Consider the following 15948-nt stretch of genomic DNA (forward strand, 5'->3'; position numbering starts at 1 on the left):
AAAGTGGCTAGGATTAGTTAAATCAACTAAAACCAAATAAATAATGAGAATGGAGAATCTACTAGAAAGAGCATAATTTATGTGCAAACATATCAGCAATTTTAAAATGGAAAGTGTTTCAGCAAAACCACCTTCCTTAATTTGGCAGTATTGAGATTACTTTCTTTAAGCCAACCACTTGCAAAAATGCCCAAAAGCAGGTTAGCAAGCCATCTTCCTTGATTGAAAACCCTGCAATAGAAAACATATATCAACTCCAAGTTTCATTTTCACTAAAATAGACCAAGTCTTACATCAGGATACAACATTACATACAAACCTTCAGGTCAATCTGATTTTTTTTTTCCTCCCAAGCTTACTCTACTTGAAAATTTGGAATGAACACTCATGTGAGCATAAAATGCATTAGTCCATAGAAATCTGTATTCTCTATGTTTAGAACATAACACAAATTCCATGGTTTTGATAGCGATTGTGTTCCAAGAGTTCCAAAATTAATGATTGGAATCTTTGCAACTTTAGTCCATTACATGAATTTGATGCATTTAACAATTTTTTGCTAAATAATGCAAGATTCATTCTCTATACGTGTAGTCACCACCTTCAGGGGCCTAAGAATATTGAACATGTTGGGACCTCCACCACCAAGACAATATTCAGAAGGTGGGGTATTTAAAATTTTCAAGGCAACAATTTCAGGGGCATAGTTTAAAATTTTCAGAACATATTCCGTAATCTATATAGCTTAAATGGATGTAGGTAAATGTCACGATGTGCCATTACAAGGATCAAAGAAAGGGTGGGCCAAACCACAATGGTAGCAGATGGCAGGCATCCACTTTTCCTTTCAAATAGGAGCTCGATGAAGGACGATCAACTTCCAGGCAGCCCTGTCCTAGCATATTAATGAATCAATATGACGTCCTACCTGTACTTTCTAAGCATTTTATCACTAAGAAACTTCAGTCCTGCATATACTTTCCAGTTTCCACTAATTTTTATCGCTAAAGAAACTAAGGTAGGCAATTCCTCTCAACAAAAATCATCCGCAGGTTGGATATCGCTTCCATCTTCCAGGTTCTGCTGGTTAGTTCTGAGCTATCCTGTAAACATGTCCTGAGTAAAAAGAAAATGATAGAATAAATCGTGGATTCTCATGAAATAGGAAAAACAATTCAATGTAATTTCAAACGTTAAAATGAAACAATAAATTAGAATGAAAAAAATAATTAGGAATCAGTTCACTATTGCTTGTTAACGGACCATTAACAACAGGAAGCCACCAATTCAGCATAAGCCTCGTTATGCATGAGAGGCATGGGATTTAAGCAGTACCAATCGCATTTGAGTGGCAATGGTCACTGATGCTTTCCTAAGTGATTGATGATAATATCACTGTGTCCTGCATTAATGTTGAAAAATCAAATGACTAAAAGATAACAAAGCGAGAAAGAAACCCAGTGCAGTGTATATGTTAGACTGAACTTCAGCAGAAAAATAATACACAAAAAGCAAAGTTCTCGTGGCATCCTTGGTGGATAACTTTCAGACAATGAGGCTGGGTGGTAATTGCACTAACATCAGATCTCCTTAACATGTTTTGATAATTTCAGAGAGGTTTAGAAACAAAAGCAAACATGTCATAGATGTTTTAAATTTAATCGAGCTTCCAACTTTAAGTCAACTAAACTTTTGACCAATAGGAGAGGAAAATGAAGAGAGGGCCTTGTTTATGTTGGTACTGTTAACCTTGACAATGAATCTCGTTGATTTCTGCTCCACTCAGTTCTTCTCCATTGTTGCTCAGCAATGAAACACCTGATGGGGTTATCGTGAATGGGAAGGCTAGAGGTGGAGACATGGGAGACTTCGCAAGCTTTATAAACCTCTGACCTACAGGAGGAGGATGGAAATGACAAGTTAGAAAACATTTAAAAAAGTTGAAAAGATATTTGTAAGATGATGGTCCATCAACTCTATTGACACCATAAGCGATATTCCGTGCATTATGTGAGCTATAAGGTGTTATCAGTAAAACGTGTACTAACCAGATTTCACTTCAAGCACCAGACGAATTGTCACAGAATGAGCCCAATGAACACCCAAGGCAGCAACAAGATGAGAATCATATCCTGAAGAATATTCTTGAGATTCACTCCTGCTCCTTCCTGCCACAGAGAAGCTATTGTGAGTAAACAAATTCGATCAATTTTCAGATAAATAACACCACCATACCTTGAAATGAATAATGGGAGACCTCTTTCCTGTTTCGGGATCTTACTTGATTTGTCACGACAACTGGAATTCGTGCAAACTCAGCAATTGACCTGAGATGGTGGGAAATCAAATGACAACACTCAAAAGACAAATCAAACAGTTACAGAACACAAGAAAATCCAACCAGAGTAAGGTGGAACCAAATCTCACTTAATAAAAGAAATATGCCAACCCAATGAATGCTGTTTGGGTGCCCCTAGCTCATACTCCCTGGAAAAAGAACATTTTCTTGAAGCATCAGAAAGAAGCTGATGGAAATGTACTATGAATAACCTTTGATTCTTACACCAATGTGGTTTCGTTCCAAATAACAAGGGGAACTCTCCTAAAAAATATAAAAAATACATCATAGCACAAAAGATGAATCTTAGGCCTATTTGAAACTAATTTTGTTCCTAAAATTTACCTCTCTACTCCTCAAATCTTAGCCAACCACTTATTTCAAGATAAAGTCTAGAAGAAAAATTATTGATTTTGAGAAACCAAAAATAAAAAAGACAAGGGACCTTTTGATAACCATTTAATTTTTGAAAATTAAGCTTATAAACAGTACTTTCACCTATTGATTCTTATTTTTTATCTTTATGAGTGTTTTCACCAAGTTAGGTTTTGAAAACTAAAACAAAAAAGTGGTTAAATTGTATGTTTAGCTCCTATTATTTGTAGAAAGTTCGTATTTAGTCCCTATAGTTTGATAAAGTCATCATAAAGAGTCCTTACCATATGAACAATTTATTATGATTTTATCAAATCACAGGGGTCATCTATGAAGTTTTATCAAACCATAAGGACTACATTTCAACTTCTAAAACCATAGGGACTAAATTTGAATTTTCTTTAAACCAAAGAGACCAAATTTACAATTTAATAACAAAAAAGAAAAAAGTAGTTTTCAAAAAATAGTTTTTGTTTTTGAAAATTGATTAAGATTTCTAGTGTTTAGTTAATAAAATGAAAACCATGATAAGAAGTAAATGGTTATTCGTAGTGAAAACACTCAGCAACAATTTGCTGAAGAAACCTAGTTTTCACAAAACCAAAAACTAAAAACAAATGGTTACCAAACATGTCAAAATTATGACTCTTTGAACTCTAGAAAATTGAATGAACAGAAAAATTTACTAAAGAAACCTTAATATCGTAAAATTGAAGCTACTTTAATACATGTCAATGAGAATTGAGACCCCAACTGAAGCTGGGTATAGAAGCCTCATTTGAACAGAAGATAGAGAGAAAGTCAGGAGAGAGAAAAAGTAAATTACCCAGTAATAAGAGCAGCCATGCTATCAATGATTACTAGCTTTACTTCTTGCTCCAGAAGTGAAACCTTGATTCTGTGCAGACTGGAAAAACAGACAGCAGAAACTTGTATCAAGGCAGGTGTAAATGTGACAAAAAATGAACTGAGTAAACTCATGGACATTTTATGAAAATATATCTCAAAATCCATAACCATAGAGCTATATCAATGCGTGGGTTCGTGGTTAGAGGAAAAAGAGAACATGCTCAATAATTTGCAGCAATTCTATTAGGTAACTGAACTGAGTTTGTGCATTGCATGTCAAAGTGCACAAAATAAATTTCTCGCAGAAGTAGTAGATACAGACTTATTCAGATCTCATTGCTATAACTCAAGCAAGTGTATAATTGCCAATTCATTTGTGCTCCCATCATATTTGATATTTGAGCCACAAACGTATGCCTGTCCAGACACGAGGTGATCAATTAAACTCAAACCCTCTGGTACTAAGACGTCGGACATTAGTTAGGAACGAGCTCTAACTCATACCAAAAAAAAAAGAAAAAAACCTAAATACTCACAATCATATCAATCGTATTCCATATGAATATTCACTGTTATTTCAGGTGACATTGCAGTTGAACCAATCTGTAACTAGAGCATGTGTAGCAAATACCCCCAATTCCTTTTTATAAAAGACATATTCTGCTAAAATTTGCAGACTAATTTATGTTGTCATCAGCATTTTTTCTCACAAATCATTGACATGGCGATAGAACACAAGTATGGTGACTCTACTTTATTGATATTCAAACTTAATTACAATAGGAAATGAAAAGAAAAATCAAAGCACACTACTACGATAGCAATCCTGCCCTAACCAGAACACAAGACTTTCAACCAGCAATCAAAACCAAATCAAAAACAGAGAAATAATTACAGAAAACCATAAACCAAAACGACGGAACCTGATACTACTCCTCCTATCTCTCAAGGAGTGAGTTAGTCCTGATGTTACTCCACAAAATTCTGCTCCCTTTCCTCTCTGAATCTTCCCTATTAAAACTTCCCCCAATCCTAACAAACTGCTGGGCCCACCATTCAGTTCCCCTAATCCCGCATTTCCCTCCTTCATCTCACGTGCCCACTTCCCCTTATTTCTACGGTTATATGTGAAAAGTATTGGTGGCTTAACACATGCTTAGGCTAAATAAAATTCTTTGTCATTGATCAAACCTCTCAGTGAATTCAGAAAGTGATGCTGGCCGCAAAACAAGGATCCTACCAGCCATCTGGAATGTAAATTGACATGGATCCATCTTAAAGCACTGTAAATTAAAATTTTAAATGAAGAGAATGTTTATTATTTTAATACCTCTTTTGCCATGTCTTTCTTGTTAAATACATCAGGAAAGCTTCTCATACCAATTTCAATCATCCTGGAGAGAGAGAGAGACAGACAGACAGGATATGAAAAGGCAAAAAAGTGAAGCACCCATTACGCAAATATAGAATCATCCAATACGATGGTGTACTTCAAATACCTTCTGGAACTAAACTTAGATTCTACATCAATATATATTACACGGCCATCCAAACCTCCGTAACTCGGTGGTAAAGCAGCTAAGAAAGAGAGTTTCAAGCAAAACTGAAATCCAACAACCAGCAGAGTAGTGAGTCAGTAGAAATTAGTTAAAAACGATACACTTTCAAGAAAATTTTCCGTTACAAACAAAAATTATTAACAAACCAGAAAAATAGGAAAGAATCACACTTGCGTTTTGCCAATTCCAGCTGGACCAACAAGTTCTGTCAAGACACCAAATGGAATTCCACCAAATAAGGCCTCATCTAAACCTTTTAAACATGTGGAAAGATGGCCAGCTAAATGCTCGTTTTGAAGTCTTTGCTCCATCAGAGAAAGCGCCTACAGACGCCACAAGAACATCACTTCTAAAAGCAACAGAAGTCAGAAATGTGGGAAACCCAGAAGATATTCCCCATCGTAGAGAAATTTAATGAGCTCTAACCAATTAAACAGAATCAATTACTTACGGTCTGATAAGGAGGAGAAGCAATTTCACTAATGTGTGCAACTGCGGATGCAACGTCCGACAATCCCACGTCCAATAACTCCATCAACTCAAATTCAGTTAAGGATAAAGCTTCCTGAAACAAATCAAATAAACTTATACAGAAATTTTTGCTAAAACAGACTAAAGAAAAGCAAAATAATGCAACCAGGAACAACTGACCGAGCCAGGAAAGAGAACCCAAAAGAGAGAATCCCATTCAATAGGCGACATTACGAATTCACTCTAAATTAAGAAACCATTGCAAAAGTTTAATTTCCAACAAAGGATTTCCAGTAAGTGGTAAAATCGAGAAACTTAAAAGTTGTTCGCATGAACTACATAATGTAAAGGATTCACCCCGGTTTCTAATTATGGCGTATTAAACACGAAGTGGATGAATAAATCGACAAAATAATGGTGAGGAACCACGAAGTTTCATCATTACCTTGGCTGTGTTAATATTTCGAGCAGCAAAAATGTTAGCAATCGACCTGGGTAATCCCATCTGGTGAATTGATCTGTTCGCCATTCAATCAACTTCTTCAATCTATCGCGTTCTATGGTCTCCCGCCAAATGCGAAACCCTAGAATGGTTGATCCGGTGGAGTAATCAATTAAAATGGCGGGAAAGCTGAAGAAACATGAACATTGTTTAATGGCTAAGTTAAGCACCGCATTATTTGTAGTGCGAATGGATTCCCAATAGTGAAATTTATCTTTTAAAGGAATTCATTTTTCTTTTTCTCATTCAAATGAGTTAAAACTGCAATAACTAATATGTAAACATTTAAAGACATGAGTGACACCATTTAATCGAATTGGCGTAATAACAATGTGTATGTAAACACTAATTATGAAATTATTTGATTTTTTATGATATCTTTCAGATGAAATAAATGGTAAGCAGCCACCTTAATCTGTGTCAAGTATGTGTAACTAAGCTAAAATAAATGGATAATAACAAATTCATCAAATACTTGTTGATCAATATCTGATTATTTTATATCCAACGTGAATGGTATATCAAATGATTGATATATGAAATATATGCAAGAAAATTAAAATTTAGAAATGTGTTTTTTTTCTTGTTCTCCCTAATCTCTTTATTTTAAAAAACAATCTTTAATATTTTTTTATCTAATAAATTTTATGCTTCAATTTTGGGAAATTGGTAAAAAAAACATTTTTTTTCATATTAAGTAAATATATTGGAGGGAGCTATCGAACAGCTATTAGAGAGAGTTTTGCTTTTAAATTTGTAACTTTTTGCAATTTAAAAAATGTAGCGACGTAAACTCTATTATTATAATTTTTTTTTATTATTTTTGCAAAAGCTCCTATTTTTTATAAAAGAATAATCCAAAAATAAATATTGAGCTAAATTCATCTGAATTGTTGGTTATATTTTAATTCAATTCATTTACATTGCGATCATTACATATATTAAAGAAAATTGTAAAAAATAGTAGAATCGACCAAATATTTACATTTAGTAGAAAATTCGAGTATATTGAATTTTTGTGATTTTTATAAGGTGTAAATAATTTATTTTTTATTATTAATTCTTTTTTTAAAAAGACACATTTGTTATTTTTATTTAAAAAAGCAATAACCAATATTTAAAAAAAATTACAGGGTGGTCTTTTATACAAAATCATGGTCATTTCCTCGTCTTCTGAAATATCAAATAAGCTCGTGTGTAACATAATTGCAATTCGAATTGAATATTTGATACTCTACGATGGACTTACTTAGATACGTAACAAATTTATCATTTAATTCAAATCATACGTCTAAAACATGATGTTCATTGTCAATAAGATAGAGACAAGTTCTAGCTCATAACCAGACATAAAAAAGCCCGACCTTTCAATCATTTTATTGATTACAAGTAACAATTATTCATATAAAATACAAACATAGAGATGAATGCAAATTAAACTAAAACACAAGCATTCTTGCCGTGGGAAATAAGAAGCAAATATAGTTCATTAAAATACAAACTTCAATGACCAATTTAAATATAGATAAATCGATTTAGACATATAATCTCGATCAAAAAGTTACATGTTTGAATCTTTCATCTCACGTGCCCTTAATTGAAAAGGTCAACCCTAGTACTTAAAAAGGATAAACATATGGTACAAACTTGAATATTGTTTTGAAAATATTTTTTCACGATAATTAACATACACTCATTTTCTTGAGAATCGAGTTAGATTAAAATATCCTTAAACTCTTCTTATCAATACTAAAAAAAATCTTAGTTTTGGAATTTTTATACCTAACAGGAACCATAAATCCCATAATAATTATTCTAACCTTTGTATTATTTTTTTCATATCTAAATCATTGAATTTAATGATAGTATACATGACCAAAAAAAAAAGTCAAATGATTGGATTTCAAAACAAGTTACAAACTTTTGTTAATGATCAACAGAAAGAGGGAAAAAATCAATGAGGATAGAATGAATATACATGGAAACAAAGTTTAAAAAAACAAAAAATGAAAAACAAAAACAAAATAAAAAATAAACATTTCTCTTTTCTATCCACGTGCGAGATTCAAACTTTTTAACATTTCGATCGAGAAAATAGTCCTCTATGCCAACTAAACTATAATAATTTCGTAAAAAGAAAACACTTATGAACCAAGGAAATTGCAGCCATGGCAGTTTCTTCAATTAGCAACTACAAATTCCACCATGGACTTGGTTAAAGACACCATGAAAATGTAAAAGCTCTTAAAAATTTGAGCTTTAACACTGCCTCTTTTGGGTTGGTGGTTTGAGTTTGACCTAATTTTTGAAGAAGATGAAGGAAAGGACATGGCTAAGTTTAGCTTTGAATGGGAAAAAATAAAATAAAATAAAATAAAAGTAAAGATAAAGTAGACAAAATAAGAGCAAATTTTGGTATATTGAATGTGTGGTTTAAGAAATTGTATTTATAGAGCCAAATTTAATTGAATGTAATATGATGAAAAATGTTGTTGAGAGAAGATTCCATGGTAGCCTTCACCAGCCTACCTTTCTTTGGCATTATGGCATACATTTTCTTTTCTTCATAAACTTTGGTTTAATTATTAAAAACAGGAATAAAAATATGCTAATAATACTATATTAGTTTGGAAAATTATTTTAAACGAGGAAACTTTTAAAAATATTTATAAATATAACAAAACATCACAATTGATAGATTCGATAGACTAAGATAGACTACTATACTATTTAATTTGTATCTATTCTAATATAGATTCATAAGTCTATTTTGGTCAATCCACTAATATGGTTTGATGAGTTGTAAGAGTATTAAAGAACACGTGAGGTTGTAGGTAGTACATACAACAAACCAAAATTTACTTAAAAGTTCATGCACTTGCTAATTTGAGCATAACAACACCATTTAAAGTGATTAAGAAATTATTAAAACGAGGGTATTCAAAATTACTATATAATTAAATATGACTTTTTTTTATTACTCAGAATGAATATAATAGTTAAATTTTTAACTTTTTAAATGCAATTTTCATGTTATTAGTTTTGAATAACTAAATCCACTCAATTAAATATTTTAAAAATGATAAAAATGTTTTAACAATTTCAAAATCCTCTTAATCAAACTTCACAAACCATTTCTTAACTTTTTTAGAAATGTGCTCACATAACCTAAATGATTTGTAAGATTTAACTGAACTACAACAATCAAATATATAAAAACCAAATTCAAGTTTACTATTTATTCATCACACACACAAATAACAAAAAATTGATAAATTTAGTGGGACAGATAAATAGTTACCATCCAAAATACACCCAAGTAATTTTCCTAGATTAAATTATAAATTTAGTTTCTAAAAAATTTAGTTCACATAGTTTTAAAAGTCAGAATTTAATTTTTATAATTTGACAAACCTTTATAAATAATATCTATAGTAAATAGTTCATATTATAGAAACTATTTCCAACAGATTTATCAAATTATAAAAAAATAAAATTCTAATTATAAATCATAAAACATAACCATCCTGTAAGATAGAACAATAATGTTGGCGTGATGGTAAAGCAATATTGGGTTTCAATGTGGACGGCTGCTTTTTGGTCAAGCCGACCCCAAATGAGCAACTTTAATATTAAAGGAAGACTTACACAAAGTCTCACAACTCCCAATCAACCCATCTTTAAGATGTTTTTTCAGACTTGTTCTAAATATTTTGTATTTTCATTTCGTTGTATTTAGATTTTGAATAAGAAATTTATAGATGTAAATTTATATTAAAAGGCTAAAACTTCAATAAATACAACATTACATATTAGAAATTCAATTATTATAGTTAAATTAAAATACGTTAGAATAAGTCCAACGAGCTCAATCCCCCCTCCAACCCCAACCCCAATTTTATACTCTATAGATTTATGTATAACTAATATAATAACAATACTAATTATTAGCCTAGTGGTAAAACTATCATCAAGCCTTCTACTTAGGTTTAAAGTCTCACTTTTTACATTTTTTTCTAGATTTTTGGATCCATCACTGCGGACTCTATATGATATTGTAAAATAATTATTGGATAAACTTTTTAATATAAGTTCATAAATTAATTATTAATAGTATATATTCAACCTACTCTTTAGTAAGAAGTTACATTTAGTTTTATGGTTTAGGAAAATACTAATATCAAACCCTTCGAACAAGCGTGTTACCAAACTAATAACATGACAACATGAAATAAAATTATGTATTCAGATTTCCTACAACTAGGGTAGATGTATATAACTTCTTGACTAAGATTACGAGAAAATACTAATACTAAACATGAGTTGAGTTCAATAACGCATAGAATGTGTGTACCGAAACTACTAATGATGTAGTAGGATTAAAATAAATTAGGATATTTAGTTTAGATATTTAATTGATTAAGATTAGGATTAGTTTTCTTAATTGATCTAGCCTGTCCAAGAATCCGATTAATTATGAATCAAGAGTTGTAGATACAAGAAGACAATTCCTCTATCCATAGAGAAGAGTAAAACAAACTAATCGTAATCCTAATAACACAAAGAAACTAATCTTAATCCCAGTCCCAATAAATCAAGAAAACTAATCATAATCCTAATCATAAGGATTTAACCTAGATATCCTATTTGACTCTAATCCTACCACGTTAACTAACCTTTTGGTTGAAGCATCCTAATCAATTGAGTAAGAACTATATTCTTGGTTGAAGATATATGTCTTAATCAATTTCGTATTATTAATAGGTTAAATCAGACCTACTCTACCTCACTTATTACAGAGAAAGTTCATATAATAGTGTCAACGAATCAAAATTGACCTATCTGAGTAGTTCCAAGCAATCAAAAGGGTGAAACTTGCTTGAAGATTGAAGAATGAAACATGCTTGACGGTGAAATTCATTCTCCCAAACTACGCCCGTTGACCTTCTAGATAGTTATTGAGACTATGTCTCCTCTTTTACCATTAGGTCAATCTATGATGGTTAGATGCAAGATTGTTTCTTCACTCTATGTAATTCTGTCTTTGTCACGTCACATTCGACCTATAGCATTGTTCATTCCCCTAAAGAAAAGGAAAGAAAAGAAGGAAAAGTAACTCGGGTTTTGGGTTTAATTTCTAATTGGTCTATCTACCGATTTAAAAATGTTACACATCAGTTATTAAGTTTTGGGTTTAGTTTCAATTATTTAGCCCATAAGTTTCAAAATGTTTGCAATTTTACCTTGAGATTGGAGTATTTTGATTTGGTCCTTGAAAGAAAGTCGAGGTTAAAAGTAGAAACCTAAGAACCAAATTGAACCAAACTCAAATCACAAAAGTAAAGTTGTACCTTTTGAAACTTAAAGACTAAATTGAAAACAAACTCAAAATTTGGGAACCAAATGTGTAGCATTTGAAAACTTAGGATCTATATAGAAACTAAACCTAAATATTAATAGAAAGAAAAGCACAACATAGCGAGGAAGCAAAATCACTCTGATGAGCAGCAATGCAAAATTTGCAAGTGAAGAGGCCAGGAGCTTACACTTAATGAGTAATTCTAGCTGATGTTACACTCGGAAGCATGTTCTGTGGAATCTTCTTCAAGAGAAACATTGCCATCTAGGACTTCTAGATTATAAGCTTCCCATTCATTTTCTTCATCACTGCTGATATCGGCTGGGTTGTATCGTCTTTCCGTAAATACAGATGTTTGTCTTCTTTGCAGGCGCAGGACATGAACGATAACATCAGGAGTAAGGGTCACTCGTGAGTGGTCTTCTCTTCCTTGCTTATTGGACTCCATTATCTGGTCAATGACAAATGTATAATAAGATATCTAAGAAAACTGAAGTCCTAAATTCCATGTCTCATTTCTTTAAAATTCGTGGTTTGTCCTGATAATTGCAACTGATCAAGAACGAGCAAGTTTTGTTAGTATATATTCTTCTTGATGCGAAATAGGTAGACAGCAAAGCAATTATTGAAGAAGAGTAGAATACGAGTAGTAAAAAAACTAATTAGAGAGAGCATTAAGAATATGCATAAAAGATTTAATATGCTACGCCTACCAACTCAAGTTTTTGCGTTAATGTAAAGTCCTAATTTACTAGGAGTAAACGAGAGAGAAGAATGGACCGTAGCGACAATGCCCATAGAGAGGTGATATTACTTGTTCCATGTCATCAGGCAGAGGAGGAACATCACTAGCCATGGGGGTCCAAATTTTTATATTATTTTCAATGCCACACGTAGCAAGAATAGGCAGGTGTGGATGGGGCTCGATATGATTTACGACATCATGATCACCCAACATTAACTTCACAAGTACAGCTCCCTTCTTCTTCCAAATATATATATGACCACAATCGGAGCCACTCACAATATATTCTGCATTAGGGCCAAAGAAATTCACCCCTTTAACTGTTGCTGAGTTTCTGTGTCCAGAGTAAACCTGTGGCCGTTTAAGTTCCCGCAACAAATTCTCGGACGAGACAGTCAATGGTGAGGGGCCTAGCCCCATATTCTTCTGAAACAGATAAATAAGCTCGTCACTGTAAGTTATTAGCAGCTCACTCGAATTTGAGAAAGCCAATCCCGTGATGTGGAAATTGTTAGTTTGGATCAAATGGTGTGGACAGAAAGTATCAACAACTCTATTGGAACTTGTAACATCACCTCGGCAATTCCTCAAATCATACAAGCGTGCATATTCATCTGAACCACCCAATGCAAAGAAATTTGGATTTCTTGGGTCAATTGCAATGGCGTTCAGTTCAACAGTCTTAGGAGGATGCTTGCTTCTTTCGGCAAAGGTGGTGCAATAGAAAAGTTTTCTTGCAGAAGTATTGCGTAAATCGAACTGAAAATTAGAATAAAAAGGTTATCCACATCAAATGGAATTAAAAAGCTTCAATAGAGGATCATACAGCAGATTCACTTACATGCTGCACAAGACCGTCTTCGCCGCAGCTGTAAAACATGTGAGGGCTTCCAGGCTCCACAGCAAGTTCATGAACAGAGCCTTGATGCTCCCCTAACATTTGGGTAATAACTCTGCCATCACCCAAGACTTGCCCAAGTCTTACCTGGATGAAAGAGGGAAAGGAAAAAAACAAGCATTCAAGTTGATAACATTCCCAACTTTTAGAGTATTAGAGAATACAAGTTGGGCCAAAATCAGATCACACACCTAACTGATTAACAATATGGAAACTACAGACATAATACGAACAAAAACAATGGCTCTAGTACAACCAAATCATTCTCCTACAATCTATAACCATCAACACATTAATTTTTCAATACACACTTGCCGTTCTGTCTTCTATCAGCCAGTACCATCAGCAAAACCTGATCTTCTTCTCCATATATAATAATTAAGTTATTTTTTACTCAACACGGAGCAGGAATAAAGGCAAAAGATGGACCAAAAAAACGATGCTGGAGACACGAGAAAGAATATAATTCCTGATATAGAAGTGATTTTTGCATGGAAGCTAATGGTAAAAACAGTTGCTCATCGATGAGGACTGATCGGCCTAGATTACAAGTTAGAAATATTTCTTTCTTAAAGGCTTAACAATCCACATTATTTAACTATCTTTTAAGCGAACATCAACCAAAGTCCATTAAGTTGAAAGTGAATGGAAGACACTCAAGACAACAAAGCCAAAGCCACAAAGATAAATGACCTAAAATGAATAAAAGCCTAAGCAATAGAACCCCTTATTCCTGTACAAATTATTCAATGTGCTGGCCATATTTTAGGTACTCCTCTCTAAATCCTTGGATGCACCATTAAACCCCAGTTTTTCAAAATCCATCCAACATCTATCAGTATAAAACCGCCAGCCACATGAACAAAAATACAAAAGCAACAACAAAATGGTATAAATGACAGGAAATGTCATTTTTTATTACACAAAATCACCTTTCCATCCGCAGCTGAAGTTACTATTTTCTGATCATCAGTGAAGGGCATAATTTTGGTTTGGAATATGTTGTCGAGGTGACCAGAAGGATACGAAAACCTCTTAGAATTTATCGCCCAATCCCAGAGTATGACTTTGCAGTCATCGGAACCGGACACAAGAAGATCGCCAGTGGAGTTAAACTCGACGGCGTTTACACAGCCATTGTGACCATTTAACTTGTGTTCAAGATTCAGCTGTTTTACATTAGTCTGCATTGCAAAATTAAAAGGAGAATTGAAGGAAGAAGTGAGGTAATTAACTCCAAAATCAAAATTTAATCGATCACGAGTGAAAGGATTGAGAATGAGATTAGAGTTAAAGGAAGAAATTTGAAGAACCTCTGAAGCAATGAATCTGCGAGAGAAGTTTCTTGATGGAACAATACCGATTTCTCTGTTGCAAATTTCAGCGAAGTCAGAGTTCATTCCTTGATAACAAGAATTCATTCCGTGATGATGATTTTTCCCACATGAATTTCAGTCTATTTCCCCAAACAAAACAAACAAATTTCTAATGAAAGAATGCGATGAAATAACACTATATCTGTTTTTTTTTTTTTCTTTTTAAACTAAACAAAAACATGTACCACTATCTGACGTCGCCACGTGGTGAATTTTAAGAGATTCTTCTTTCTAGAGTTAGAGTGTACCTTTAACATAATCGTTACATATAATAGATTTCTACAAATTTAAACTGGATTATTTTCAGAAATATGGTTTTTTTTTTGGAAAATAATGACAAAAATAGGGTAGTATATGAAGAAATGGTAAAAATACAGTAGATCGCCAAACCACTAATCCTCGAGTATACAACTTTCTTTAATCTTTGAAAGAAGTAATAAGCAATCAAAATTTAATCTCTAAGCATCAAATGTTACGATTTTACCTTAAGGTTTGAATTTTATTTTAATTAAGAGATCATTTGGATCGACTTAAAAAAAATGTTTTCTAATGAACTCATTTTTATTTAAAACTCTTTTGGTAAAAATGATTTAAAATATACTTATGAGTAATTACCAAATACTCTAATTATCTAAAAAAGGACTCGATTTCAAAATCAAACCATGTAAAATGTATTAAAAATGCACCTTTAATCACTAAATAATTTTAATTTTTAATAAAGTACTCACATACCAACGTTTATTTATTAATTTGAAGTAATTAGAATTAAAATTTTAAATTAAGTTAAAAGTAATAAAAAATAGTGAAATTTAATTAATATAATTTATTTAATTATTTAAATACATTGAAGACAGAAAATAAGTTCTTTTTAGGGAAATAACAAAATGTTAAAGGATTTACACCCGTGTAACAAAATGATAACAAATATTTTAGGTTTATACTTTCATCTTTTTCTCCTTCTTTGTAAAATCGCTTCTTCCTCTTGCCATTTCTTTGTATTATTTACGATTTATTTCATCGTCTTTCTTTCTTTTTTTTTTTCTGTTTCTTTCCATAATATTTCTTATTTTTCAATTTAATCTTTCTTATTTTTCAATTTAAATCTTTCCATCTTCTTTCTTATTTTCTTTCTTTTTTCGCTGTGATTTCTTTCAATTATTTTTCTTCTTTTTTTCTCGTGTACAAAAAAAATAGCAAATCTAAAAAATCTTGAAAAAAAATCAAACCCAAATCTAAATCCAAATCTAAACCTAAATTTAAACGATCGTACCAAAACATTTTAAAAAAAATTAGATTTTTTTTAAAGATTTAAAAAAATCACAAATTTAAACGATCTATGATTGTAGCAAAAGAATTTTAAAAAATCGTTTAGCCAAATTTAAACAGCTTAACCAAATTTAAACCATCGTATAAAAAAAAATAAACAATTATGTAGCAAAAGAATTTTAAAAAATCTGCCAAATCTAAACGACCAAG

General features: G+C 32.1%; 2 protein-coding genes across 4 annotated transcripts; both read right to left on the reverse strand.

The window, feature by feature from the left end:
- Positions 1-714: 714 nt before the first annotated feature.
- LOC103501904 (DNA repair protein RAD51 homolog 2) lies at positions 715-6343 on the reverse strand. Of its 2 annotated transcripts, XM_008465661.3 has the most exons (14): positions 6038-6343; positions 5773-5835; positions 5573-5686; positions 5292-5444; positions 5062-5165; positions 4893-4956; positions 4754-4809; positions 3540-3620; positions 2428-2487; positions 2236-2327; positions 2049-2168; positions 1750-1893; positions 1264-1402; positions 715-1116 (listed from the first exon to the last, which is right to left on the reverse strand). In XM_008465661.3, exons 1-13 carry the CDS (start codon positions 6119-6121, stop codon positions 1359-1361), a joined length of 1179 nt encoding a protein of 392 aa, XP_008463883.2. In that variant the 5' UTR covers positions 6122-6343; the 3' UTR covers positions 715-1116; positions 1264-1358. The 2 variants fall into 2 exon arrangements, with proteins under 2 accessions (XP_008463883.2, XP_008463884.2); XM_008465662.3 differs by lacking the exon at positions 5773-5835 and having other exon boundaries at positions 6038-6342.
- Positions 6344-10829: 4486 nt separating this feature from the next.
- Positions 10830-14603, reverse strand: LOC103501905 (uncharacterized). 2 transcript variants are annotated; one of them, XM_008465664.3, is made up of 6 exons: positions 14410-14603; positions 14029-14280; positions 13040-13183; positions 12268-12957; positions 11641-11904; positions 10830-11177 (listed from the first exon to the last, which is right to left on the reverse strand). In XM_008465664.3, the coding sequence occupies exons 1-5, from the start codon at positions 14515-14517 to the stop codon at positions 11656-11658; spliced, it is 1443 nt and encodes a 480-aa protein (XP_008463886.2). In that variant the 5' UTR covers positions 14518-14603; the 3' UTR covers positions 10830-11177; positions 11641-11655. The 2 variants fall into 2 exon arrangements, with proteins under 2 accessions (XP_008463886.2, XP_008463887.2); XM_008465665.3 differs by lacking the exon at positions 10830-11177 and having other exon boundaries at positions 11578-11904; positions 12234-12957.
- Between the last annotated feature and the right edge of the window lie 1345 nt (positions 14604-15948).

The sequence above is a fragment of the Cucumis melo genome, chromosome 11 (genome assembly GCF_025177605.1).
Source record: "Cucumis melo cultivar AY chromosome 11, USDA_Cmelo_AY_1.0, whole genome shotgun sequence".
In the NCBI taxonomy this organism is placed as follows: Eukaryota; Viridiplantae; Streptophyta; class Magnoliopsida; order Cucurbitales; family Cucurbitaceae; genus Cucumis; species Cucumis melo.

Coding starts and splice junctions, on each gene's coding strand:
- LOC103501904 (XM_008465661.3), bottom strand. CDS start 6,121: ATGGCGAACAGATCAATTCACCAGATGGGATTACCCAGGTCGATTGCT. Junction 5,445..5,572: donor CTTCTCCTCCTTATCAGACC/GTAAGTAATTGA, acceptor TGGCGTCTGTAG/GCGCTTTCTCTGATGGAGCA. Junction 4,957..5,061: donor TCTAAGTTTAGTTCCAGAAG/GTATTTGAAGTA, acceptor CTCTCTCTCCAG/GATGATTGAAATTGGTATGA.
- LOC103501905 (XM_008465664.3), bottom strand. CDS start 14,517: ATGAATTCTTGTTATCAAGGAATGAACTCTGACTTCGCTGAAATTTGC. Junction 13,184..14,028: donor CTTCAGCTGCGGATGGAAAG/GTGATTTTGTGT, acceptor TCTTTCATCCAG/GTAAGACTTGGGCAAGTCTT. Junction 12,958..13,039: donor AAGACGGTCTTGTGCAGCAT/GTAAGTGAATCT, acceptor TCTAATTTTCAG/TTCGATTTACGCAATACTTC.